This window comes from Chlorocebus sabaeus, chromosome 17 (genome assembly GCF_047675955.1).
Source record: "Chlorocebus sabaeus isolate Y175 chromosome 17, mChlSab1.0.hap1, whole genome shotgun sequence".
In the NCBI taxonomy this organism is placed as follows: Eukaryota; Metazoa; Chordata; class Mammalia; order Primates; family Cercopithecidae; genus Chlorocebus; species Chlorocebus sabaeus.
Window position 1 is genome coordinate 15,319,553 of NC_132920.1, and position 27,698 is coordinate 15,347,250.

The 27,698-nt window shown below is 42.4% G+C and overlaps 1 protein-coding gene across 3 annotated transcripts in view; it reads left to right on the forward strand.

Annotated features, from left to right (window-relative positions):
• JARID2 (jumonji and AT-rich interaction domain containing 2) overlaps positions 1-27,698 on the forward strand; it is a 278,174-nt gene that overhangs the window by 107,255 nt on the left and 143,221 nt on the right. For 2 of the 3 annotated variants that reach the window (XM_007973625.3, XM_007973628.3), the window contains exon 2: positions 22,859-22,994. In XM_007973625.3, the coding sequence (XP_007971816.2) occupies positions 22,859-22,994 (136 nt within the window). Of the gene's footprint in view, positions 1-22,858; positions 22,995-27,698 lie in introns of those variants that run through there. The other variant, XM_073005676.1, reaches the window with a different exon arrangement.

A 27,698-nucleotide genomic window follows, 5' to 3' on the forward strand; every position in this document is an offset into this window, starting at 1 on the left:
TAAAATGGGATGTTTTGGCATCTGTAGCTGCTTCCCTTGGCAGGGAGCGACGGCCTGAGTCACTCACCCTCTTGCTTCTTCCAAGTGCTCTCCGCTCCCCGCTTCCCTCTGCTGATGACATACCAGGAGATTCTCCTTCAAACTAGTGTTGGCTTGAGAGATGGTGGTATAAAGGAGTGATTACTGTTGTACATATCCTTTTCCAAAAGGATAATCACTGTGCCGAATCTGAGGCCATGAGGCATTTAAAATAGATGTTGATATTTCTTCCTTTTTATTTTTTTCAGTAATAGTTCTCCCTCTTTTCTCTCCGATGTAATGGAGGAACACAGCTCTTCATTGCAGGCTTATCTTCCCCGTTGCCCTCCTGAAATCATGTTAGTTTCTTGAACCTAAATTAATTCATTGGCATGTTATTCATTATAACAGAAAATATTAAAGGCTGCTAAAATCTGAGCCATGATGCTTAGCTGAGATTCCTGAAAGACTATAATTTTAACAAGGAAGGCTCTCTTGTTAAGAAACTATGTAGGCCGGGCGCGGTGGCTCAAGCCTGTAATCCCAGCACTTAGGGAGGCCGAGACGGGTGGATCACGAGGTCAGGAGATCGAGACCATCCTGGCTAACACGGTGAAACCCCGTCTCTACTAAAAATACAAAAAAAAAAAAAAACTAGCCGGGCGAGGTGGCGGGCGCCTGTAGTCCCAGCTACTCCGGAGGCTGAGGCAGGAGAATGGCGTGAACCCGGGAGGCGGAGCTTGCAGTGAGCTGAGATCCGGCCACCGCACTCCAGCCCGGGCTACAGAGCAAGACTCCGTCTCAAAAAAAAAAAAAAAAAAAAAAAAAAGAAACTATGTAGCCCCCCGCCTCCCCACCCGGTTCTCAATATTAACGTTACGCTGTCCTCTGTCTGTAAGCTGTTTCCTGATAACGTGCATTGTCATTGGAGAGGAAGACTATTTTTTTTCCCAGCTCAGATGTAGGTTACTAAAAAGTCCCCAGAGGACCACATGACCACATGATCCAGGAATATGAAATAGTGAAAGGAAGGCTCAAAGCATGGCCTGGGAGGTCTAAGTCAGGGATACAAATGAAGCTCTGCATCTTGGGGTTTCCTTGCAGATCCTTTTCCTGCACTTCAGTCCTTTCCACCTTACTCTCCTTTAACCTCCTGGAAACATGAAGTTGTCTCAGTGTCTGTTAAGTAGTTCACGTGGCTGTAGGGAGCAGACAGTGGTGGTGTGCTTCCAGCTGGCAGAACAGTTCAAAGGCAGGGTGCAACCTCTGCTTTTTCCCCCTCAGATGTGACTATAAGTCTAAATTCACTGTAAATAGTCAATGTGTGTACAGTGGAGTAAGTTTTGTAAGTAAATCCGCATAGCGTAGCACCGCGAGGTTACTTATTAGAGCTGCAAAAGGCTATTGAGACATCAATACATCTTTTGCTTTTATTGCTGAACAATATTCTGTTGTATGGATATGTCCCATTTTATTCATTCGTCAGTTGATGGACACCTGGCTGAGTGGTTTCCATGTTATGTCATGATGAATAATGGTGCTGTGAACATTTGTGAGCAAGTTTTGGTGTGGACTGGTTTTCACTTTTGGGTGTATGCCAGGGAATTGAATTTCTGGGTCACATGGTAACCTTTTGAGTAATAGCCTTTTGAGTATTTTTCAGAGCCACTGTATCATTTTACACTCGCACTGCTGTTTGAGGTTCCAATTTTTCTGCATCCTTTCCAATACTTATTGCCTGTCTTTTTAGAAAAATAGTTATTGTAGTAGGTGTGAAGTGGTGTCTCATTGCTGCTGTTTTGATTTGCTTTTACCCACTAATGATATTGAGCATGTTTTCATGTGTTTATTGTTCACTTATATACATTACAGTAGAAATCTTGAGCTTAATTCATATCATTGTACCTATTATGAGAAAGCTTTGATCCATTTCTATCTTATTTAAATTTCCACTTAAATGGTGGTTTTAAAAAGAGCAGTCTGGGGACAAAAATACTTATTTAGGAAAAAATAAATATTATTGAGGAAGGTCTCTTTCTGAACAACAACAACAAAATAGTATTCCAAAATCTCATGCGGATTGATTATGGTAAATTAAGTGTTCTAGTAATAAGCTGCAGGCTCAGAAGTTAGGAGCCGATCACCTTAGAATGATCCTATTCCTGATGGGAATTCCATGTTTCTCTTTATTGAGAACTCAGAACAATTGTAAACCCTTCAACCAATTCTCTACTCCTCCTACCTCTTCAGGATTTCAATGCAAAGAAAGAAAAATTCTTTTCAGTCAAAACAATTACTTTTTTGTTTCTAGGGAAACATAACAGAGATGGTAGTTTTGCATCAGTTGGAGCCACCAATTATTTTTGACCCACTCAGGTGTTCATACTTCGTTAGTAGGAAATTCAAGAACCTGATCTTTTATCTACAGTAAAATAAAAACAAACGGGGAAAAAATATCTGCCATTCATGTTCCTAAAGCATACAGTTCAAGATAACATTTCCCTCTGTGCCAGCACATCCTTGTATAGCCTTTTCAGAGTTCAGCATGGGGTATATTTCAATGGCAGCAAGTTCTGTCTTGTTCACAGGTGTATCTAAGTACAAGGGATTTTGCAGATGGGATTGATCAAGGATCATTAGAAGAGAAGAGTATCCAGGTGAGCCCAGTGTAATCACAAGGATCCTTATAAAACTGTCAGAGCAAAAAGTGAGACGAGAAAACAGGACCGAAGGTGGGAGTGGTGCAGTTTGAGGATGGATGAGGGGGCCACAAGCCAAGGCATATTAGCAGCCATGAGAAGCTGAAAAGGGCACGGTATTGGATTCTCTCAGAGCTTGCAGAAAAATCCAGCCTTGGTAACGCCACCGGCACAGTGAAACTGATTTTGGACTTCTTAGTTCCAGAACTGTAAGAAAATTTGTGTTTTTAAGACACAAATGTGATAATTTGTTAACAGCAACAGGAAATTAGTACATACTTTAATGCTTTCTTTGTCCTTTATTAACACAGGAGTTAGACATTTGATGTTACTGCTTCAGCAAGTAACACTGTCAGGCACACTTCTAAAAACTTTCAGTGTATTATATACACAGCAGGCATTCAAGCACAGATAAGGAAATGAGCATGTACTTAACATTCCCCAAGGTCACAGAGCCAGTAAGCAGCGAGCTGGGATTTGAACCCAGACCCCCGGACTCTAAAAGTGTTCAATATATCCAACACTACTTTGATAGTTTTGGCCACATGATTGGTGAAATTCAGCTGGTAATGTAGTTAGGAAACCGTAGAATACATACCACTACAAGTAAGAATTGTGTGGTTGATAAATGCTATAAAGAATGTTAAAGGAGTTACTTAGACTGGGATACAGGCTGGTCAGAGAAGGCTTTGAGAAGGTGATATTTGAGAACTGAATATTTTAAGAGAAGAGCCGGTGAGGTGAATTTCAGGTGGGGAACAAGCACAAAAACGTTGGTTAGGCTATGGATTGCTGACCATGATAAGAGTTCAAGAAGGAAATAGTTGAAAATCCAGAGGAATGTTCATTGAGAGCATTATATGAACCCTCCCTCCCATTGTGTGGATTTGGTCACTGACTGGATGTCATGCAAACGGTCAGGAGGGGAGCAAACGTTACACATTCCCATTCTGCCTTTTGTGAGTAGAAAGCTTACAGGTCTTAAAAGTAGTTAGCATAAGTTATAATGCAATTGTCTGCCTGCACTTTGTATTGATAAGCTACTTTTTAAGTGATACTTTGTTAGAAATTTTCAATGAACTTGATAACATCAAAAAATGCAAGCTAATATTTTGGATTACTACAGCTGCAATGTGTGTAGAAATTGTAAAATTTTTACTCAAAGTGATTATGATTTTGTTTTGTGTATTAGTTGATTTTATATCTAATGTTAATACATTCTGGAACTTTAATATGGGAATAAAGTACCGATTTCATTATTCACACAATATCTCAAAAGTAATTTTAAGTAAAATTTGAATTGAGGTTAGCTGATTTATTTTTGCTTATGTAAAAATCACATAAGATTCACTGTTTTAACCGTTGTAAAGGGTACAGTTAATAGACTTTTAGTACTTAGTGCATTTCTTTCTTTCCTTTTTTTTTTGAGACAGTGTCTCACTATGTCACCCAGGCTGAAGTGCAGTGGTGTGATCCTGGCTCACTGCAACTTCTGCCTCCTGGGTTCAAACGATTCTCGTGCCTCGGCCTCCAGAGGAGGTGGGACCACAGGTGTGTGCCACCACTCTTGGCTAATTTCTGTATTTTTAGTAGAGACGGGGTTTTGCCATGTTGGCCAGGCTGGTCTCGAACTCCTGACTTCATGTGATCTGCCCACCTTGGCCTCAAGTGCTGGGATTACAGGCGTGAGCCAACGTGCCCGGCCACTTAGTACATTTCTGGAACTTTTTCATCACTCTCAGAAAGAAACCCCATACCCATTAGCAGTAGTCCCGCCTCCTCTCCCAGCAACCTCTGGCAGCCAGCAGTGGATTTTCTGTCTTTGTGGTTTGGCCTGTTCTGGAGACTTCATAGCAATGGAATCCTGCAATATGTGGCCTCTGTGCCTCCCTCTTTCCCTGGGTATGTTTTCAAGGTTCGTCCATGCTGCCCCATGAAATCTTTTTGTTGGCTGAATATCGTATTGTAAGTATATACCATATTTTGTTCATTTTTTCATCATTTGATGGACAGTTGGGTTGTTTATTCTTTTTGGTTATTATGTATAATGCTGCTGTGAACATTTGTGTTCACGTTTTACATGAGAGCCTAGGAGGAGAATTGAATAATTCTATGTTTAACTTTTTGAGGAACCCACACTTGGCCTAAGTAGCTTTCCCACAATCGCTGTATGAGGTTTCCCGTTTCTTCCTCTTCACCAGCGTCTGCTGTTTTTCTGCTTGTTTTTATTACAGTCATTCTAGTGGATTTGTCTTAACTTCACGTCTGTGGAATCTTTAACAAGTACATATGTTTTAACTTCCTATTTGTCACGTGGTACATTGTGTTTCATATGTAAGGGAAAGCATATTTTTTAGGCAAATTCATAAATATAAGTTCGAAGTGGGAAGGAATGTATTATAGTTTTATTAATGTGCACATTTTCCTAATGTAAATACAGGAACAAGACAAGTGACCCAGTTGTTTTCATTATCTCATATTTGGGATTCTTGTTATTTATGTTACAAACTTTGTTTCTGGGTCAGGCGCAGTGGCTCGTGCCTGTAATCACAGCATTTTTGGAGGCCGAGGTGGGTGGATCACCTGAGGTCAGCAGTTCAAGACCAACCTGGCCAACATGGAGAAACCCCGTCTGTATTAAAAATACAAAATTCCCTGGTCTTGGTGGTACGTGCCTGTAGTCCCAGCTACTTAGGCTGAGTCAGGAGTATCACTTGAGCCCGGGAGGCAGAGGTTGCAGTGAGCCGAAAGTGCACCACTGCACTCCAGCCTGGGCAGCAGATTGAGACTCCGTCTCAAAAACAAAGAAACAAAAAACAAAAAAAAACTTTATTTGTTTCACCGTTATTTGGCTGTGTGTTCTAAGTACCTTTTGCTCAGTGCAGAGTGAAAGATCATCTCTAGGGAACGAAGCCTTACTGTGTTCCAAGACTAGGGGCTGCTGCATCCAGACGTCCTTCATGGGCTAGGAAAGACGTGCATTTTTTCATAGAGTATGTAAAGTCTTAATGAAGTAAGTTGAATCAGTGCAACCATAAGCATACATCACATGGGATTTTGCAGTAATGAAGTTCACAGTTTTTACAACAGTGCAACTTTGGATCAAATAAAATACAGTACAATTTAGACGGACTTGGTTCTGAGGCAAATTTTCGTGCTCTGAATTCATTCTTAGTCTTGGATCACAGGTTCATTATGGATGTGATTTAAACATTACATGTCAGTGAACATAAATTATAACTTCAGACTGATACTCAAAATGGGTCTAGTGTGGGTCTAGATGGACAGCTGTCTTACATGTTCATTTAAGAGGTATTTGGAGACTCTGAAGCTCTTTGTAAGGGGAAAAGTCTCTCTAAGCAAATGTTATTTATCGATTTTTTTTTTTAATTCCCACAAATTGAAAGACCCTTGGTGGAGAAGCTCTGTATCAAATTTAGGGGAGATAATCACAATCCAGAAAAATAAATCTTTTCTCAAATTTTTAAACTGTAGATTGTGGAATTTAAAAAAAACTCTTCTATTTCTCCTGCGGAAAGTGAGTTGTCACTGGATGCTATGTTGTGTATTTTAGGAAGACACTGGCATGCTGTATATCCTTACAGCAGCCCTCTGCAGACCCACGGACACCCCCTTCTCTTGTTTAAGCATCTTCCAGATGTGTTTCTTTGTATCACACTGAGAAGCAATTCCACTGTCTTCCGAGTTTACTGTTGGCCATGTAATTTTGTTTATGATGTTTTTGTGCTGGTGGTTTTTCTTGTGCTCTGCATTCTGACTCAGGAAGCCCATCTCCTTTTTCTATTTATGGTAATTACTAGAGAGCATTTTATTTTGGCCTGTGGGGCGTGTCCACTGTGTTTCTTTGTGTGGGCATGTATGTTAAAATTGGAAAGTGTTCTCTTTGAGGTCAGGGCTTTTGTAAGATGTTCTAAAAAGTTTGTCAAGCCCCAACTAGCTTTTAAAAAAATGTTGTTTGTGTACTATAACCTGTTTACTATTCTTATAAGCGTTTCTATCATCAACTTTAATGTTAGTAGGAAGAGAAACTGTTTCTCATCTTCATATATTGACTTTAACTAGTGATTAGTTTCTGGTGATGAGATATATTGAATCAAAGATGGTCTGGTTTTTCCAATCTCTCCTTTCTGCTATTATTAAACAAATGAAGAATCACAACACAGTTTCCTGATACTGGTACTAACACAGTGTTTTTGTATTGATGGTGGATAAGGACTGAGTTACCTCTGACTCAGAGATTCAGGGTTAATGAGATTTTCCTCATTGAGTTGGAGCAACAGAAGCTTTGAATGGATGATAGCTGATTGATTCTGTTTCTTAAAGCCAATAGCTGCTCATTTTATGTTTCAATGAATGAAAACTTGTGTCCACTGTAACCTTTTTACTTATTCTGAGAATAGTGAATTCTCATTTTCAGAGAATTACTGTCAAGAAAAATGTGTATCAGGCCATTCCTTCTGTGTGCTCTGTTTAAACAGCTGGTTTCCTTAGTTACAAAGGTTTCCCTTCTTTCTCTCTAGAGTTAGTTACTAAGCTTTTAACACGTACCAGTCTTGATGTTAAGCAGTTGTTGGAATATACATTATTTTAATGCCATGAGGCTGATTTGGGAGGTGGTGGGACTGAATTCTAGAGCAGCCATTCTGAGTTTCTGAGATCTCTGGCACAGGCCATACCCCGACCAGTTAAGTCAATGTGAGGGTGAGGAAATCATTAGGTGGTTTCCAGGGCAGCCATGCCTGACCACTAGTGTTCTAGGAGTGTGTTCCCAGTGAGTGCTGCACAAGCTTGAACACAAACCACCAGCAATGGCGATAAGAAGACTCGTTAGAAAGACAGGAATGTGGCCTTCCAGGAAATGCAATGAAGAATGTTTTAGGGAGAATCTTTGCTTCAGGAGCTCAAGGTTTATGGAAGAAGAAATTCAAACCACAGTGTGTAGGTATAGCAGCAGGGCATGACTCACAGGTTGGTAAAATAAAAACTTTTCTGAGTGGGAATGATTTTCTGCAGTTTGCCTACAAGTCCTAGGGTTTACTCCTTTGGATGTTGCGCTGCTGTATACTGTCCCGGCAGCTTTTTTGACTGTACCTCCCGCCTGTGATGTGACATCCAGAGGTTGCTCTTCTGGGTTCTTCCTGGATTCATCGACTGGAGAGAAAGTTCATTTCACTGCCACACACATCTTTCTGATTTGCAGCCACCTGAAACCTGAACAGTCTTGGTGTTGCTGAGGAGAGTATCATGACTATATTTTTAGCTACCCACGTGGGCAGGCCCTAGGCCAGTGTCACTTCACTCACTTGGCCTCTGCATTTTTCTTATTTGCATTGGAAGCCTAAATATAGATAAGGCTATGTGTGGTAGGGGTGGGGGTGTGTGTTAGAGAGGGGCAGGTGGGGTTGATGATAACCTCAGTGGGTATTAGAATTTCCTCACCAGCAGTGATGGATGGATTTCCTTTTTTCTTTTTCTTTGAGATGGAGTCTCACTCTGTCTACCAGGCTGGATTGCAGTGGTGCGATCTCTGCCTCCCGGGTTCGAGCAGTTCTTCTGTCACAGCGTCCCGAGGAGCTGGGACTACAGGCACCTGCCACCACGCCTTGCTAATTTTTGTATTTTTAGTGGAGACTAAAGGCATTTCACCTTCCAGGCCAGGTTGGTCTTGAACTCTTGACCTCAGGTGCTCTACCTGCCTCGGCCTCACAAAGTGTTGGGATTATAGGCGTGATGAATTTCTAAGTCCTCCCCTGTTAAATTAGCAAAACCTCATCTCATGAGTTAGGGCTTGTGATGTCAAATGTAGATTTTCAGAGAATAGCTCTTGAGTAATTTCTCTTTCTATCCGAGACTATTCTGTGTTAGTCATTCTTTATTATTATTATTATTTTTTGAGACGGAGTTTCGCTCTCTCGCCCAAGCTGGAGTGCAATGGCGCGACCTCGGCTCACTGCAAGCTCCGCCTCCTGGGTTCACGCCATTCTCCTGCCTCAGCCTCCCGAGTAGCTGGGACTACAGGCGACCACCACCGCGCCTGGCTCATTTTTTGTATTTTTAGTAGAGATGGGGTTTCACCGTGGTCTCGATCTCCTGACCATGTGATGCGCCCGCCTCGGCCTCCCAAAGTGCTGGGATTACAGGCGTGAGCCACCGCTCCCAGCCCCATTCTTTATATACATTTCTATACATTTCTATTTTATTCCTTTGTAGTATTTTATTTTATTATTTTATTTTATTTCATTTTTGAGACTTAAGTCTCACTGTGTAGCCCAGGCTGAAGTGCAGTGGCACGATCTCTGTTCACAGCAACCTCTGTCTCCTGGGTCCTGGTTCAAGCAGTTCTCCTGCCTCAGCCTCTCAGTAGCTGGGATTACAGGCACATGACACCTGCCCAGCTAATTTCTGTATTTTTTTATAGAGATGGGGGTTTCACCGTGTTGGCCTGGCTGGTCCTCAACTCCTGACCTCGTGATCTGCCCACCTTGGCCTCCCAAAGTACAGGGATTACAGGAGTGAGCCACTGTGCCCGGCCTATTTATTGTATTTTTGTGAGACAGGGTCACACTCAGTCGCCCAAGCTGGAGTGCAGTGGCTCGATCATAGCTCACTGTAACCTCAGAACTCCTGTGCTCAAGCGATCTTCTCACCTCTGCCTCTGGAGTGGCTTGGACCACAGGAATGTGCCATCATGCCTAATTTTAAATTTTTGTTGTAGAGATGAGAGTCTCTTGCTATATTGGCCAAGGTTGTCTTGGACTCCTGGGCTCAAGCAGTCTTCTTATCTTAGCCTCCCAATGTGTGAGAATTACAGACATGAGCCACTGCGCCCAACCTAGTCTTTATATTTTAAAGCGTCCTTTTCCCAAAGGTTCTGAAAACCTTGTTAGCCAAAAAAAGGCACAGCGAGGTCCGCCAACCTTGACTTGGATTCACTCTTGACTTTGAAATCAATACGTAAAGGCTTTTGTTTTGTTTTGTTTTTTGTTGTTTTGCTCTTCAGTAAATTAGGACACCTAAATTTAGATTGTGAGTTTCAATTAAAACCACCCAACTACATTCATGTCTCTGGACTGAACTGATATTTTCTCTAGGGTCTGTAACAGGTAACAGCACATTGAAAAATTCAGTGGAGGTGACTCTATTTACTGAGACGAAAACCTTTGGATGTGTTGCTGTTTCATACACTCCACATCCAGTCTCTCAGCCTTCTCTTGGCCCAGTCTTGTTCCAGAATATAACCAGTTGTCAGTCTTTTGCACCAACCTGGTCCTCATCTCTTGTACAGGTAACTGCCTCAGCCTCGCTTGTTTTTCCACACCACCGTACCCCACGATTTACCCTCAACACTGCAGTCAGTGCTCAAAGTCTGCTACTTCTTTGCTCCCAAGTCTCCAGTGGTTTCCCATGTAGAGCAAATTTGTTATTTTCCCCACTTCCTCCTCTGTCCTTTCACACACATCACCCGAAGTGTAAATGGTAAATTTCTACATACATCCACTTTGCTTATAACACATCTTTTGTTTCTTGTATGATTGCAAATTGTAAAGATAGGAAGAATTGTAACTTTGCTTCTTGATAGCCATATTTGCATTCCCTAGCAACTTTAACTTAAAATGAGGTTGTAGGTGTGCCATGCCACCTTTTTTAGGGGAGGGGGTGATCAGTCCTCATGGCTTTGGGTAAGCATGAATTTCTTCATGAAGCCCCCAAACTGCCACATTATTCCTGTGTTATAGAGCTAAACATAACTGCAAGAAACCTCATTCTGCATAAAGGAAGAAATGTTGGAAGTGGCTGGGATGCACGGACCAAAGAAAAGGTTTAGTTTTGTTTAGGTAGGTGAAACAATGGTGATTGTTGCAAAGTATTGTTAGAGATAGTTAAATCTTGTCTTTGGAGGGGGAGCCTTTTTTTGTTTTTTTTTTTTTTGAGACGGAGTCTGGATCTGTCTCCCAGGCTGGAGTGCAGTGGCGCGATCTCAGCTCACTGCAAACTCTGCCTTCTGAGTTCAAGTGATTCACCTGCCCCAGCCTCCGGAGTAGCTGCAACTACACATGTACCAGCATGCCCCCGCTAGTTTTTGTATTTTTAGTGGGTTTCACCATGTTGGCCAGGCTGGTCTTGAACTCTTGACCTCAGGTGATCTGTGCGCGCTGCCCCTCTCCCCTCCGCCCCCAGCCTCTCAAAGTGCTGGGATTACAGGCGTGAGCTGCCGTGCCAGGCCTGGAAGAGGAGCAATTTAACTTGTCGAAAATATATCAGTTTAAATGTTATTGAGGTCTTGTCCCAGGGTTACATAGGATCATGGATTCTTTGCAATACAGAATGAACAGCCAGCCTTAGGTCATTAAGTGAAACAGACGTAGCTGGTAAATCAAGACTTGTTTATTTCTAGGTGCCAACACATTGGTATGAAAAAGAATTGAGAATGGACTTTTATTCTTGTCTCTTGAGAAAGGCAGCTCTGTTTACTGTAGCATTACTATTGAAGTCATGATTAGTATGCAGTTAGTAAACACTGACATTTGTTTGGACGTGGGGTCTGAAGATGAGAGCTTTTGCCCCTACGAGATTCTCATACTTTATCAATTAGGGATGTTGGTAGTTGTGTGGAAATTAAAGCCTGTAAGGGAAGTTAGACTGATGATAGGCCTTTATGGCTCTGCAAGGAAATTCAGAGGTTTCTTCTGCAGATTCTGGGGAGGCATGGAAAGGCTTCAGTAGGGGAAGTAGTGACATGGATGGAGTCATTGCAGCGTAGCTGTGTTTGTAGAGAAAGAACGTGGGATAGATGGTGGAAATTGAGATTAGTTGGTGGTAGAGACATTTTAGATTTCTTCTCTTTGGAAAGAAATGAGATTTCTGTTTTAAATATGTATCCAAGGAGTTGAGAGACAGGCAAATGTCAACAATGAGAAAGAAAGTGCCAAGTCCAGTTTAGGTTTCTAGACCGAAGCAGCCAGGAGGGTGGTGTGGAGAGGGTTGGTGGTGGGGAGGGAGGAGATTGTCAAGAAGATGATTTAGTAGTCATCGGTATTTAGATTATGATTGGAGATAAGGGGAGGTCAGAAGAATCAAACTTGAAGGTGGTGGGGGTGATGAAACAGCAGAAAAGGTATTTTAGTGTGGCAGGAAATCCAGGGGAGAGTCCAGTTGCCAATAAAAAGTTTATGTTCAATTTGGCAATTACAGTGTTTCTCATGGCAGTGAGAATAGTTTTCCTGGAAGACTAGGATGAAAGTTGTATACACTATGTCTGGTGTTCGAACACCAGCACTTCTCACATGTAATCCCTGAACCAGCAGCATTAGCTACACCTGAGAGAATCTCAGCGAAAGGAGGCTGTGCACAGTGTGTGTTCACAAGCCCTGTGTTTCTGATGTCTGCTCAAGTTTGCCACCATTGCCTTAGAGAATTTTTGTTTTACACATGAGCCACTGTAAGATTCACAGAATTTCAGAATCGGAATCCAGGCTTCTTTGTACCTCTCGCTCACTGTTCTCTTTCCACCTGCTACCTGTTTCCCTGTGTTGTGTCTTGGAATGGCTTTCGAGTGCCTGCTGTGTGCTGGACTCATTGCTATGTGGCAGGAACATAAAAGGCTCGTAAGACACAGACTAGTCAGGATGTGATCTGTACTACTTCACACCTCTGAACCTCAGTTTCAGAATTTAAAAATGTTTGTGTAATAAGTATGCTAGTTGTAAAATGTGGAAGAGAATATGTACAGGAAATGTGTGTGGCCTGTCGCCGCTTGGTGGACACACGTTATTAGTGGGAAATGCTGTTTGGAGGGGAAACGGGCATCAGAATGGTTTCTGGAGACCCATACCTGTAATGAAAGGGCGCCAAACCCAGGGTGGTTGTTAATTATTGGAAGGGCTGGAGGACACAGGAAGGGATTAAGGCGTGAGACAACTTCACCTGTTTTTGGAAAAAATAAGGCAGCATGTCAGTTTATGTTTAGTCCAAGGACAAAGTTTATTTGTAGACTTTCTGTTAGTGTGGACATTTGCATAAGATAGACAAAAATAAATGGGTGGTTTGTAATATAACATGACCAGAGATAACCAATCTTGTGACAATACTGCTTATTTCCTTGCTGGGGTTAGGGTGGGGTAGTCAGTCAGGCACTGATCTCATAAAATGATCCCCCAGCAGTGCCCTGGGTCCTGGTGGAAGAAACAGCAGCACTGACTCCTAGCCATCGCCCACAAGTCCATAATTCTAACCAGCTCTGTGAGTAAGGGGCAGCCGTGAATCAGATCAAGCTGGTTTGGGCCACCCTGTGGGTACTTGGAGACTGGCTGGTGGAGAGGACTGACTTTTGTCTGGCCTTAATCCCGGAGGCTTTATTTTGTAGTGGTTTCCTTAGAAAAGGATTTGAAGGCATAGGAAAACTGTGTGTCTTCAAGGCTTTGCAGACAGACTTTACTTCATCTTCAGAATGTCATATACGTTTCCTGCAAAACCTCTAGAGGCCAGATGTGGCCCGCAGGATTGGAACCACTTCCAGCCAGGAGAGTTGTATGAGTGGATGTCTGCACTTTGAATAGTTCTTGCCTGCTTTAGACTCGAATTTTCTTGTGAAAGATTTCTTGTCTCCCACGGTTTTCTTGCTAAATGGAGTAACGCATAAGGCACATACTTTGAAGACTCAGGGATGTAGTAAAATGCACTATTGCATAACACACAATGTCAGTTGAAACCCCTATCCAGTTGAACGCAGATATGTCAGTGCTGTCCAAAAGGACTTCTTGTGATGACGGAGGTCTTCTGTAGCTGTGCTGTCCATTGACAGGTGGGGGGCATTGTGGCCATTGAGTAACTGAAGTGTGACCAGCATGACTCAAGGAGCTTAATTTTAAGTTTTGAGTTAATTATAAGTACTTACGTGTGACTAGTGGCTACTATATTAGACGGTGCAGATTAGAATGTGGCATTTGGGGATTTTTTTGGGCGTATATTATAATGAACATAAAAAGTCATTAGTGATTAAAAGATCCGAATTTTAGAATTTCTTTTAAAATAAATTAATGTAAATTCCCAAGGAAATTCCAGTAACGTAAATTCCCAAAATGAAGTCATATAGTTGCACGCTGGCCTTGGTGATGTTGAACTGTCTTATTTATTTGATTTGATTTTTGAAGACACTGGCCAATCATTTATTTGTAATTTGATTTCCGCGCCGCCACTCCTCCGATGAAGGTAAATTGACCATCCAGGTTTCTGTTAGATGCTGAAAGATAATCCTGCTGTAGATGTTGGGTCTTTTTTGATGACGCTGAAAAAGCGAACTGTCAGATCCAGCACTGCAGGAGGGTTTAATGCCGAGTTGCTTGGTTCTGGCTGCTCTGTTCCCTGACTGCACCCTTTAACCGTGAACGTGTGGACGTCTTGCTGCCATGCTGCTGCCTTGGCGACGGCGGATGTCTGACATGCTCAGACGCAAAAGAGCTGACTTGGCAGCTGCCCAGCAGATTTTTATAAAGGCTCAGTTGGTGGCCGGAGATTCAGCCTGTCAGAGTTGTGTTATGCAATAAATCGTTTTCAGCAGAAGTTCTTAATCCAATTTCAGCTGTAGCTTTTTTTTTTTTTAATAGGCGGTAATCAAAGATAAGTACACATTATTTAATAGGAGTTTGGAAGAAGTAAAACTCTCCTTGCATAAGCATTTTTAGGCCGTTTACTTTAACCCGGGAAGCATGTCTGTCTGAAGAAATTTGCTGCTTGAAGTGCTTTTAATTTAAACCCTAGGCAAGGGAACATCATTCCCAAGTTCAGTAAATAAGTTTATTCTCTTAGGATGTTTCCTGGCCCCTTATTTCCATTTGTGAATGTTACCCAGGCTTCACCTCATTTGAATATTGACAGACTGCTTTTTTCTGGAATTAATTGGAAATTATTAGTACTACTGTTACTTTGTTAAAAGGGAAGAAAAGGTTATTTTAGACAAAGTTGAATTTGTACCTTTCTCATTTTCCTTCATCACCCCCAACCCCGTTTTTGTTTATACTTAATCTGTGACAAGAATCAACGTTCCCTCCCAATTTTTTATGGTGCTTTCATTTTTCTCTCAAACTGTTGCTGGAACAGGTTTGGCATATCAGGCGGCTACAAGCTGTTTCAAGTAGGGTGATTTAACAGCAGGTATATGAGAAACACGTTCTGAAAATAAAAGGCATTCATGTACAGGATTCCAGTCATTTATCCCTGAGAGGAGGAAATAGCTATCAATCCTTTCCTTGTCCAAGGGCCTAGTTTTTAAGAATGTTTTTTTCATTTGCTGTTCAGCTCTGTACAGCTGTTATTCAGATCCACCACCCTTAATCCCATGATACGACATTCCACGTTGGTCCTTTGGGCATTGAAGTCAGGAATAGCACTTCTTTTTCTTTTTGAAAGTAGCCACCTCCCTCCACCTGTATTGCTCTGGCAAGGTGGCCGGGAATAGGATATATGCGGGGGGTTGGGGTTGGCAGCTCATCCAATTGCCTTGTCTTAGCATTTCTGTAAATTTTTATAAAGAGGCTGTGTGTTAGGAGATCTTCCTACCTGGGATCCTGAGTGCTCCTTTCCTCGCATCTCCCATGCCCCTGTCAGTTCGAAGGCGATTTTTGCATTTCAGCGTTGGTTTTAGGTACTACAGGTTGTGAAGAGCCTTTGATGTCCTGTGCCCTGCCCCGTGGAAGCAGGATTGGTTTTTGCAGCACCTTCCCTAACTGCGCCTAGGTTGCCACCTTCTGCCTCTTTATCACCAGGTTGTTATTTAAAACGGTGGTGGCGGATCTGAATTCCAACTTCAGAACAGATGTGTGTCACACTTCCAGTCCTGCTGTGTCTATGTTATATTTATTTGTTTTATAATATTTATTGTAGTGGCTGTATTTCTGTTTGGTGATATGGTTAAAAAAAAGTCTTTGTGTCATTGTAGGCTTTTCTTTGTTTGTTTGTTTGTTTTTAATTGATTCAGATCTCCTGGAAGGGGCCTGGTAGAGTTGGTTGACCCATGACCCAGTTTCCACGGGCTGTTTCCCTGTCATTATTACCAGTGCCCTTGATTTGGATAATAAATGACTTGACCACTCTACCTGTGATGCATAAGTGTCTTAGGTAGTTTGCCTGCAAGTGATAGGAAATGAACTATCTTCTATTTTTAAATAGATGTAATTGTCAGAAAATTGGTTTTTATTTGATCAGAAATGTGTTTTCCTTTTAACCCATGCTTTTTCATCTTTGTTTCCTTCTCCCAATTCAAGATGGCCTGAATTTGAAACCATAATAAAAAACCAAGGTATGAACAAATTGCATAACGATGGTTTGCCAATTCTAGGCCAGTAATAGAAAATTCCTACCCCTACTCCCACTTCTATCCCCACTACTACTAATAGTATTTTTTTCATATATTATTTACATTAAGCCTCTAAAAACCAATAATTTTAATTTTGCTTTTACCTAGGAGTCACTGTGAGTTACATATTTAACATTTCTGGCTACTAATACGTTTCTGAGTTTTGAAATTTTACTTCCTGATCTGGCATTTGCCATGGACTGACTACCAATGCCACATTTGCGTCAAGACACTGGAATTCATCTCTAAGAAATAACTAAAAGTTTCATAATTACTCCCTTTCTCCCATGCCTTTGAATCTAAAGGGAGAAAGCGGCAGTGTGGACCTTATACTAAAGGAAGGCTGAGCAGAGAAATCATGATTATTAAATGCAGGTGGTGCTGAGCTCAGTGCCCAGCAGTGAGCCCCCAGGAGAGGTTTGCTGTGAGTACATTCATGATGGAGTTTTCAAATCTTTCCAATCTTTCCAGGTGACTCCAAGTATCAGCCTCTGGGTGGCACCCGTTCTGCGAGCTTTACTGACCTGGATGTCCCTGTTTTATTGCCCTAATGTACTTGAGTCCTCTTGAGATTTTCAGCGCCCATATGTTTGAAGAGTTGGCTATCACTGGAGAACAGCAGCCTATAAAGGCTTTTTCTTGGTGGGTGAGCCAACCAACCTTGACAGATTACAAGAACTCTTGGTGTAGTTAGATACTATATCAAAACAATCTAGTTTTTAAAAGTGTGGATCATGTACCTTCTTGTCTTGTAAAGCAGTTCATTAACCTGGTCTGAATACAACTTGATTATGGACACATAGCTTTCTGTCAGTGGCCTGTACAGGGTTTTAATTTTATGTTTGTTTTTTGTCTTTCAAATGAGGAGAGCATCACAGGAAAATAAAATTGTATCACTGGGAGCTGTGCTTTTGGTTGGATTGGATCCTTCATTTGGTTCTTGTTTCACGGTGGTGCAATACTTTTACTTGTTTCCTCCCCATCCCCCCAAAGAAACAGTCATCATGGAGGGTATAGTTAACTGCAAGCTCATGAGATCCTGCAGTGTAACGAGACTGTGCATGGAAATAGAATTGTCTTCTTGTATGTGTTGGATGTCTTTTGGAGGATTATTCACATGTTTGAATGTATATTTAATTCTGGTTGTTGGGTTTTAAAGAGAAGTCATTCCAAGTTGAGTAACCAAAGAGGAGGGTTTGAGAGACAGTGTCACATAAGGAATGATTAAAGGAACTAGCATTACTTAGTGCCATACCCTTTTGGGTGTTTTCCCCTGTGCTCTTTGATCCCTGAAGAGGAGGCAGAGGAAGATTTCTCAGGGTATATTTTTATAGACACCTGAATTCTGACAGTAATACTGGCCACACGAGATGGACGTTTGAAGCATTTGTCTTGGAGGTTTCATCTTTTCTTTCTGATGGAATATGGGCACAGGATGGGGTCCCATTTTGCAGAGCAGAGCTTCTGAAACTTGAGTGTGTATAGGAATCACCTGGGCATCAGTGCAGATTCTGAGCCCCTAGACCTGGATGGGACCCAGGAGTCTACATTTCTGACAGGCTGCGGTTAAGGTACAGGTGGTCTGTGGGCCACAACTTGGAGTTCCAAGGCTGTGGAAGGATATGTTGAATCTCTAGCCTGGACGGTCAGCTGTGGAGAGTTGTTCCGTGGTGTTGTCTGATAAAAGGCATGTGATGCTGTCATGCGCTTACTTTCTGAGCTCTGGTATTGTATGTGTCTATTATAGAACTTGGAGCAGTGAGGGATTCTGTTCTCCTTTTTGCTTTTTAGCAAAAAGATTCAGAGTCCAGGTTAGAGAGAAATGTATCCTTCCACATCCTTGCAACACCGAGTTCTGGCCCACGGACCAGCTGTATCTTAACCACTTGGCATAATGCTTTTTACTAATTCTAGTAAAAAATATTATGACCATATACAAGTTTGATTCCTGACCAATTGCTATTTTTGATAAGAAATTCTATTATTTTCAAAAGCGGCAATAATCCTGCAGTTTAAAAGGAGCCATCACTTTTCCTCTAAAGGGCGTATTCCTGGGTCCTCTATATTAAGCTGACCACTAAACCAGAATGGATGGGGCGCTTGCTTTTGGGGGCCATTCCAGAGCGGGTCAAGAAGAGGTCTCTCTATTTTTTGTGCTGTGCTGTCAAACCCTGACTGAATCCACCTGCTGGGGAGCCACGAGGCCTGAAGTGGTTTACAGAAGGCGAAGGGGATAATTTGGATTTTCAGACAGTGAGGTGCAAATGGGATATTAGTTGACTTGAACATATGATTGGGAATGAATTATTGGATTTAGAGGGTGAGGCAAGAGCATCATGAGAGATTGCTGGAAATACAGGAGAAGGAGTCTGAACAGATGTGGTCAATGGGGTAGGAGAAGAGTAGCTGGAATAATTGGTCAACATTTAGCAAAAGGGAGCGTGACAGAGTTGTTACGTATGTAAGACTATGTGGACATGTGGACATCTAGAATGGCACTTTTTCTTGCAGGGAACACTGCAAAGTGGCTGAGGGAGGAGTGTTGGCAGCCACCATGGAAGAAGGATGTCTCCACTAGGACACCAGCCTCTGCTGAGAATCAGAGGTGTGGCTGAGCCCTTTGGGATTAGTCTCTGTGGGGAGTGTTTCATGAGGATAGCAGTGTGACTTCTGGCACTGGATGTTAGACACTGAGATTAGACACTGGCAGGGCAAGTAGGGGTAAATAAATGTCAGTGGGAACAGTGAGACAGAGCTTCGTTGAGTTTCTAATTGATTCCAGAAGTATTTATTCAGCTCTTATTATATCAGCCATGTTTTGGGAGCTGGGATACAGTGGTGAACAAGAGAAATGATTTCCTTGCCCCATGGTTAAATGGCTAATTAAATAAGACAGCTGTTGAGAAAGAAAATGGAAAGGAAGCTCTGTATTGGATGTATGAGTTTGCTTGACCTCTGATGATAGAGTTGTATTTTTTTTTTTTTCTTGAGACTTGCTGGAGTGCCCAGGCTGGAGTGTGTAGTGCCGCTATCTCAGCCCACTGCAAGCTGGGCCTCCCGGGTTCAAGCCATTCTCCTGCCTCAGCCTCCCTAGTAGCTGAGACTATAGGTGCCCGCCACCACGCCCAGCTAATATTTTGTGGGTTTTTTTTTTGTTTGTTTGTTTTTAGTAGGGATGGGGTTTCACCGTGTTAGCCAGGATGGTCTCGATCTCCTGACCTCGTGATCCGCTTACCTCAGCCTCCAAAAGTGCTAGGATTACAAGCATGAGCGACTGCGCCTGGCCATATCTGGGCTGTTTTTAAGAGTGTTTGGTACTGGTTGATCCCGAGTGAAGAATGATATAGCCAGAGCAGAGTTAGCATTAAACTGGAAGGCTATTTCTTCTGGCCTTCCTCTCCTGCATCTTGGATAGGTTGAGTGCAGGCACACCTTTGCTGTCTACATCTGGGATTCTGCTAGAGGGGTATAAGGTTAGGATGATTCCCCATGACTCTACAGTTGGGAAAGGCGGCTTAATTGGGACTATTTGGAATTATTACCTACTGGTCTATCTCTTGTGAACAGCACAGAGTCAACTCATCTGCTAGATTTGTGTCTTGCATCAGCATTGAGGGAGCAGGTGACAAGTCTCAACCAGCACTGTAAATTACCGAAGAACGCTTGTGTGTTGTGTGTGTTGTAAATTTGAATTTTAATGTGTAGCATTTGAAACCCCATAATCTGTGTCATGGATTTGCTTCTCCTGTATTTAAAATACTTTCTAGGTGTAATGAAGCTGCTTGTGTCAGTAACTGAACCTTAAATGCACTTCCTTTGCTGCAGTTTTCATCTCACATGGTTTATGTTTTAATTAGACATTAGTTGTAGGGGAATAATTCTCTCAACTGGAGCCTGAAGTCAGGGTGAAGGCACCAGCCTGCACAGGATGCAATAAATCGCCATGGGAGTTTTACATTGAAAGCTATTTTGGGGCCTTATAATTTATAAACTGTGTACATGTAGGAAATAATAGTTTATCATCTCACGTCATTGTTTGTTGTGGAGATTCGAACAATGAGAGTAGGAACCTGATGGTGATGAAGAGAATTCTGTCTGACAGCCTTTATGAATAGACTGAGACTGTTGAAGAGGTGGATTTCAGCCTAATAAGCATTAACTCCTCCTGCAGTTAACACTATCATTCAGTTGCAGCTAATGTATTAGGAGAGCTTTCTTGCAAACCCAAGGGAGTTGCTGTAAAGATTAATTCAGCTACATCATGCTTTTCATGTGTTATGGTGTCAAGTCAGGCGTTTTACTCAGGTTGGTTATTTGGGTTCCTGCATTTTTCTGGTTTTTAAGCATTTGATTGGGAGGGTCTCCAGTGACCTACACTCAGTAGCAGGTTAGAAATTGTGCTTCTGTTGTTAGGTTGAGGCAAGGTTTACTGGCTTCTCTTAGCCTTCATGTCCGAACCCTGACCCCTACCCTGGTCTGTGGATGTCTTGCTGTCTTGGGGAAAACAGTGCCTTCTTCTAGAGGTACTGCCCAGCAATCGGAAATCTCAGCCTGGCAGGCATCTGTGAGTGAAGGATGTCAAGGAGAAGGTGGAAATCCTAGTTCTCTTAGGCCTTTCTTCCTCTTGCTGTAGAAGATAGAGAATTACTCTCATTCTAGGAAATCCTTGAAGCTGAATGAAAGTGCAGCTTAAGTTATTTAGGGCTTAGAGTCTCTATGTGGTTGGATTTCTAAAACGAAGTTTGTGCTTATGCAGAGTATAGGAATGTAAGTGCTGGAGGAGACCTCAGATCATCTAGACTTCTCATTGAATCCCATGAAAGTTTTCCCTGATCCTTCAGTGTTAGGGAGGAAAAACCAATTCTTTTGTATAAACCAGTAAAACAGCATCAGACTGCCCATGAGATATTCGGCCTTCTCCTTGAACAAAGGGAACCTGAATATCCAAAATACCTAAAATCATGATTTTACCTGGGATATTAATGTTTTTATTATAATAATAATAATAATTTTTAGATAGAGTTTTGCTCTGTCTCCCAGGCTGGAGTGCAGTGGCATGATCTCAGCTCAGTGCAACCTCCGCCTCCTGGGTTCAAGCAATTCTCCTGCCTCAGCCTCCCGAGTAGCTGGGACTACAGGTGTGCACCACCACTCCCAGCTGATTTTTGTAGTTTTTTAGTAGAGACAGGGTTTCATCATGTTGACCAGGATGGTCTCAATCTCTTGACCTTGTGCTCCGTCCGCCTTGGCACTCCCAAAGTGCTGGGATTGCAGGCGTCAGCCACTGCGCCTGGCCGTTTTTCTTATTCTTCTAAGGCCGAAAGTATCAATGCTCAAATGCTTGCTTTCCTTTCCTTTCCTTCCCTTCCCTTTCCCTTTCCCTTTTTCCTTTTTCCTTTCCTTTCCTTTTTTTTTTTTTTTTTTTGAGACTGACTCTTGTTCTGTCACCCAGGCTGGAGTGCAGTGGCATGATCTCAGCTCACTGCCACCTTTCTGTCTAGGTTCAAGTAATTCTCCTGCCTCAGCCTCCTAAATAGCTGGGATTACAGGTGCATGCCAACACGCCCAGCTAGTTTTTGTATTTTTAGGAGAGATGGGATTTCACCATGTTAGGCTGGTCTCGAACTCCTGACCTCGTGATCTGCCCATCTCGGCCCCTAAAAGTGCTGGGATTACAGGTGTGAGTTACAGTGCCCGGCCTGCTTTCTTTTCTAAAATGAACTTTTATAAAATGCTTAAGTTTTTGATGTAGGTGTGTGAATTTAAGTCCTTCTTAGATTAACAGTGTACGGATAGCTACAGAAGAGAACCTCTCAATATCCTTAGCCATGTGAATCATCATCTATTAATAAGAACTGTAATGACTTAATCTTGCTGGTTCTTTAAACATGTATCTCTTCCCATTTACCTTGCTTTAGTGACTGTTGTCAGCCATGTCTGTCTTTCCACCTCTTGCTCTGCCTCAAGTCCCTGTATAATTTTTTCTTCCCTCTTTAGTGCTGTCTTTCTTTATATCTTTATGACTGGAATTGCTGGAATAGTCTCTGGGCTGGCTATTCGTTTTTGGTCATCTCTGCATTCATTCTGTTAATTCTTAAGAACTTGTATTTGATCTGGAGCAACAGACATGAGGTTGCCAGTTTGAAATGAGACCTTCAAGATCTGTCATTAATGTGTACATTGCCTCCTTCTGCAGGAATCTCTCCTTTTATTTGGGATTTTTTTTTACTTAAGTGGCCAATGCGGATCCAATTCCACATCTTCTGACTGGACTGTAAAATTCTAGAATGCACGGCACCTATATCTGCTATATCCTTTGAACTCCCAAGGGAGACAGCAACATTTTAAAGAATTCGTACATATTTGTATTGCAGTGTACATTCTGGCATTGCTCACTTTATAAAACTCAAGTAAAATGATTCATTATCCTTCTAGTTGTGGGTATAACAACACCTTTTTCTGAACTTTGTCAGAAATATAAAACTGTGTTACTAGTTGATGAACATGTTTGGGTTTGGGGCTTATAAAGAAGTGAGATGGTTGTGTGTTGCTTTCATTCTTTTTAACAGCCTGTGCATTCACTTTTGTTCGAGGCCTATTCAGAAAGGTCATTGTCCCTTTACCTTAAGGGTGTAATTCTGACCTTCAGAACTGGGTCGTGGTCACACAGTACTTGTTTGGCAATTCCTTTACAATAAAGTTTATTTTGACTCTGAATATTGGCTTGCTTTCTATTCAGTAACTCCTCTCTTTTCTTATGTTTCTCCAGGATGACAGTGATGGGATTCCGTGGTCAGAAGAACGGGTGGTACGTAAAGTCCTTTATTTGTCTCTGAAGGAGTTCAAGAATGCCCAGAAGAGGCAGCATGGGGAAGGCCTTGCTGGGAGCCTGAAAACTGTGAATGGTGAGTTGACTCTTGGAATATCTCGTTGGAATGTACGATATCTCTGGGCGTGGACTTGTTTCTGGATTGGATGTGTTCTGGCAGCTTGTGCTTCCTAGTCTAGGCACCTAAGGGCAGTCTGTGGGCTAGGTGAATCCGCACTCCGGACATACTGTTGGGTTTATGGACTTATTTTTATGTTGCGCGTTATATAGTGGACAAAATACCTTAGTCTGTTCTGTAGGTCCTGTCTTGCTGGTTTTTCTGTATGTATATGTCTTTCCACACTGGTATGTGAGCAGAGCTCTTTGATGATCTTGCTGAAATGTGGAGTCTTTAGTTCTTGTTCCCGGGTTGTATAGGAAATAGCCTAAATCTTTCTGTCTACTGCTTTTCCTGCTCTCTGGCTCAACAGCTTTCTCATCCCTTCTTCCTTCCTTGCTGGGCAGGTTCCTGCAGTGGGACAGCTTTGCATACCTCTAGAAGTGTGCTTCTTCCTGTGTGGTTATCACATGACTCCTTGATGCCTGAAAAGAAACTTGTTCCTATCTGAGTTTGTTCTCATGTCTGTTTTGAACAGGGTTCGTAGGGTACAGATGAAGTCATCCAACAAAAAGTATCTGCGGACAAACATTTGCTTGTAGTTTACTATTTTATTTCAAGGGAATGCAGTGACATTCTGTAACCTTCTTGTGCACTTCTCAGTATTACAGTTAAAGTGAATGAATTGACCATGTTTTGGTTTATGCTTCCTTGGGGGCAGGGAGATGAGAAAGAGCAGGTTCTGTTCTTTTTTGAGAGCTGTGGCTCTGGTCTTAGGAGAGTCATCACACATGGGGTACTTGACAGTTTGTCAGGGTGCAAAAGGACAGGTTCACCATGGCTTCCAGTTTTCCCCCACCACCTTAGTTGTAAGGTGAGTTGTCTGGCAGCCTCCTGTTGGAACTAGTGCTCACAGGCACTAGTGCACAACAGCACCTGTTTGCTGCTCTGTTTCTGTGGGACCATGGCAGAATTTCCTGAGATGACCTCTCTGAACTCCACCATTCACCCTAGTTGTGCTGTCTCCTTCCACTGTTGCGTGACTTGAAACAAGAGCCTCTGTCCACCCTCCCGGGTTTTCTTTCTTATGGGTGACTTGCCTTTGGAGGTCAACCATTAAGGCCATAGTGGCTCAGTCATGTGTGCGTCCCTCAACAAATCTCAGCCAATATGTATGGGAAAGGCCCATTTTGAGTATTAACATTTGCAGAAAACAAAATAAGTTGTGGAGTCTATTGCCACAGCATCCAATTTAGACCCTCATAGCTGCTTTCCTAAAAGGCACTCTGCCTTGTTATGTGGATCTTCAGCAGATAGGAACCCTAGCCATTCGTTGCTTGTAATACAGTAAACTAAAAACCTTGTGTCTAGTTGGAGAACATTAGATGTTATGTATATATAGTTCGTGTTTATTGTCATTGATTCACGTTGAATGTAGCTTCTTGCTTGATTAAATGTGGGGGCTTGGGTATGACGGAGAATATCACTTAATCCTAGAGTTTAGAGTGGAGCAATGACTGCTCTGCTGTGAGATTGTATGGTTGTGATGCTCTCACAGTACTGTTCAGGAGTAGTGTAATGCCCTAGTATTACTTGGAATTGCCAACAGTGGAAACAAAAACATCCATATTTTCTTAACTGGGCAACACCAGCTTTTAGAACAAGAGGTTAGCCAGATGTCCGGGATTTAATAAAGGTAGAATTTGAGTAAATAACAAAAACTAAAATTTGTCATTCCAGAAGCAACCAGTGCTGTCAGCCAGTTGGCCAAATGTAGGTTTAGCTCTGGCATTGTCGAGGGCTTGATGATACTGGGGAGAAAATCTAAGTTGGCAAAGTTGCCCCCATTGGAATCACTGAAGTCTTTTTATTTATTCTGGCACCACCTTCATAAAAGAAGGTTAGTTTTTGTCATGGTGGCACATGCCTCTAGTCCCAGCTAGTCAAGAGGCTGAGATAGGAGGATCACTTGAACCCAGGAGGTCAAGGCTGCATTGAATTATGTTCACACCACTGTATTCCGGCCTGGGCAACAGAGCAAGACTTTCTCTTACAAAATCATTATTTTGAAGGCAGCTACCATGTTAAACAAAGTGTGCTTTCTTATTTTGGGGGGCTACTTGGAATCACAGGAAACCAGAATTGGTATCATGGGAAGAGCTCCTCTTTTGTAGGTGTTTTGGGAGCATGATCCAGGGAAAGCTCAAACAGTAGGGAGCAACCAAGACTTTTGGGCTGGTGAGGTTGAGAGTAGGGGTTGTTGTAACTGCAAGCTGTGTTGTGCATATATATATATGGACATGTGTGTCTTTGTGTGTATATGCATGTATGTATATGCATGCTCTGCTGAAAAATCCCTTTAGTTTGAATGGATACTTTATCTATAGTCAGCCATCACTCATGTTCTATCCCATAGAAACACTTCCTAAATGTGAAATGAAACCAGAGGATAGGTTAGTGGGAGTGGAAGTAGGGTGTATTAGTTTGTTTTCATACTGCTGATAAAGACATACTCGAGATTGGGAAGAAAAAGCTGTTTAATTGGACTTACACTTCCACATGACTAGGGAGGCCTCAGAATCATGGAGGGAGGTGAAAGGCACCTCTTACATGGTGGCGGCAAGAGAAAATGAGGAAGAGGTAAACGAGGAAACCCCTGATCAACCCATCAGGGTTGTGAGACTTATTCACTATCACAAGAATAGGACAGGAAAGGCCAGCCGTCATGATTCAATTCCCTCCTCCTGGGTCCCTCCCACAACATGTGGGAATTCTGGGAGATACAATTCAAGTTGAGATTTGGGTGGGGACACAGCCAAACCATATCATAGGGGATGAACTATAATGGTGGTGGTTTTTTTGTCAGACAGAATCTCCCCGTCGCCCAGGCTGGAATGTGATGGTGTGATCTCAGCTCACCGCAACCTCCACCTCCCTGGTTCAAGCAATTCTACTGCCTCAGCCTCCCAAGTAGCTGGGATTACAGGCATGCACCACCATGCCTGGCTAATTTTTTGTATCTTTAGTAGAGATGGGGTTTTACCATGTTGGCCAGGCTAGTCTCGAACTCCTGACCTTGTGATCTGCCTGCTCTGGCTCCGGAAGTGTTGGGATTACAGGCGTGAGCCACTCCTCCTGAGCCAGGATGGATAAGTCCATGCAAGATGTATGTCCTCTCCTCTCCCCTCCCCTCTCCTTTCTTTTTTTGAGACGGAGTCTCGCTCTGTTGCCAGGCTGGAGTGCAGTGGTGCTATCTCTGCTCACTGCAACTTCTGCCTCCGGGTTCAAGTGATTTTCCTGCCCCAGTCTCCCAAGTAGCTGGGGTTACAGACATGCGCCACCATGCCCAGCTAATTTTTTTTTTTTTTTGTATTTTTAGTAGAGGTGGGGTTTCACTGTGTTGACCAGGAAGGTCTCCATTCCCTTGACCTCGTGATCCACCTGCCTCAGCCTCCCATAGTGCTGGGATTACAGGGGTGAGCCACCCTGTCCGGCCCTCAATTTTTAATTTTTGTTTTTATTTGGTTAGTTCTTACCCCGTAAGATTGCTTTTCAAATATCAAAATTTGTCCACTGGTTCGTTCATTTTTAATTGTCACAGAAATTTGTCTGGTGGTCGAGTTTCACATTGTGCAGTCCGGAGCCATTGCTAGGAGGTGGCATATGATGCTGTCCACGCAAGTGTGAGAACATGTGCCTTAACCCCAGAGAGGGGTGGGTGGTGATGAGAGCTTCTGCCTCTGTGTCCTCTTTCATGCTTTTGAGCTTGGGGACAGTGACATGCTTCTGAGAGCCCTGGTGCTTCCATCTGTAAACTGAAAGACCCATCTAACTATGGGGCCTTTATGACTGTTAGATGTAGTAGTGACTTTCTTAAAGTCAAACAGGTATTTACTTCATAGCAGCAAAATTGGAATTGCAGCTCAAGTCCTGTAAGTTTGAATCCAGTACTTTTTTGCAAGACAGAATGCATGGAAACTACATTGGATCTTTGCAGCAGGAATATTGAAAAGATGTTTTGTTTTTTCCCGTTTCCAGTTTTAAACAGCATTGTTTCTGGATCTTTGATGATTGGAAAATATAATTGGATGATTGGAGGCTTTCCTGGGAAAAATTATTTGTTTTTACCATAATATTTAAAAATAACAGCAGAATGGATTTTACAGAATTTTAATCTAATTTGAGAATAAAATACACATGACATCTCTTGAATCATTGGCATCCTGGTGTGATGAACAAGCAGCCCTTTGCCCTTAATTTGTGTGAAGGGGGTCGGGTATCTGATGCCTGGGAACAGTGTGTGAACACTGTAGCTTGTATCTGAGCAGGTGAGCCCAGCCGTCCTGGTTCTGCAGGTCTGTGAGTAGTAATAACCCAAGCAGACATAAGATAGTGGAGACACCTCATTTTTCATGTCATAAAATTCATGTTTGCTATTAGTCTTGTTTTTGTGGTTTTACAGTGAGAAGGAATGAATTTTTTTTTTTTGGGCCCTACTATTGGTAGGATATGTGAGTTTTGAACAGCCTCATGAGTTTTCTGTGTAGCAACTGATGCCATCATTACAGCTTGTTGGTTATTGCTGGGCTTAAGCGTGAGATGGTAAGATTTGCTGATTGTGAGCCTTCTGTCTACTTTCTGTTGTAGATAATGCCACTTTTCATGGATGTAATAAATTGACAA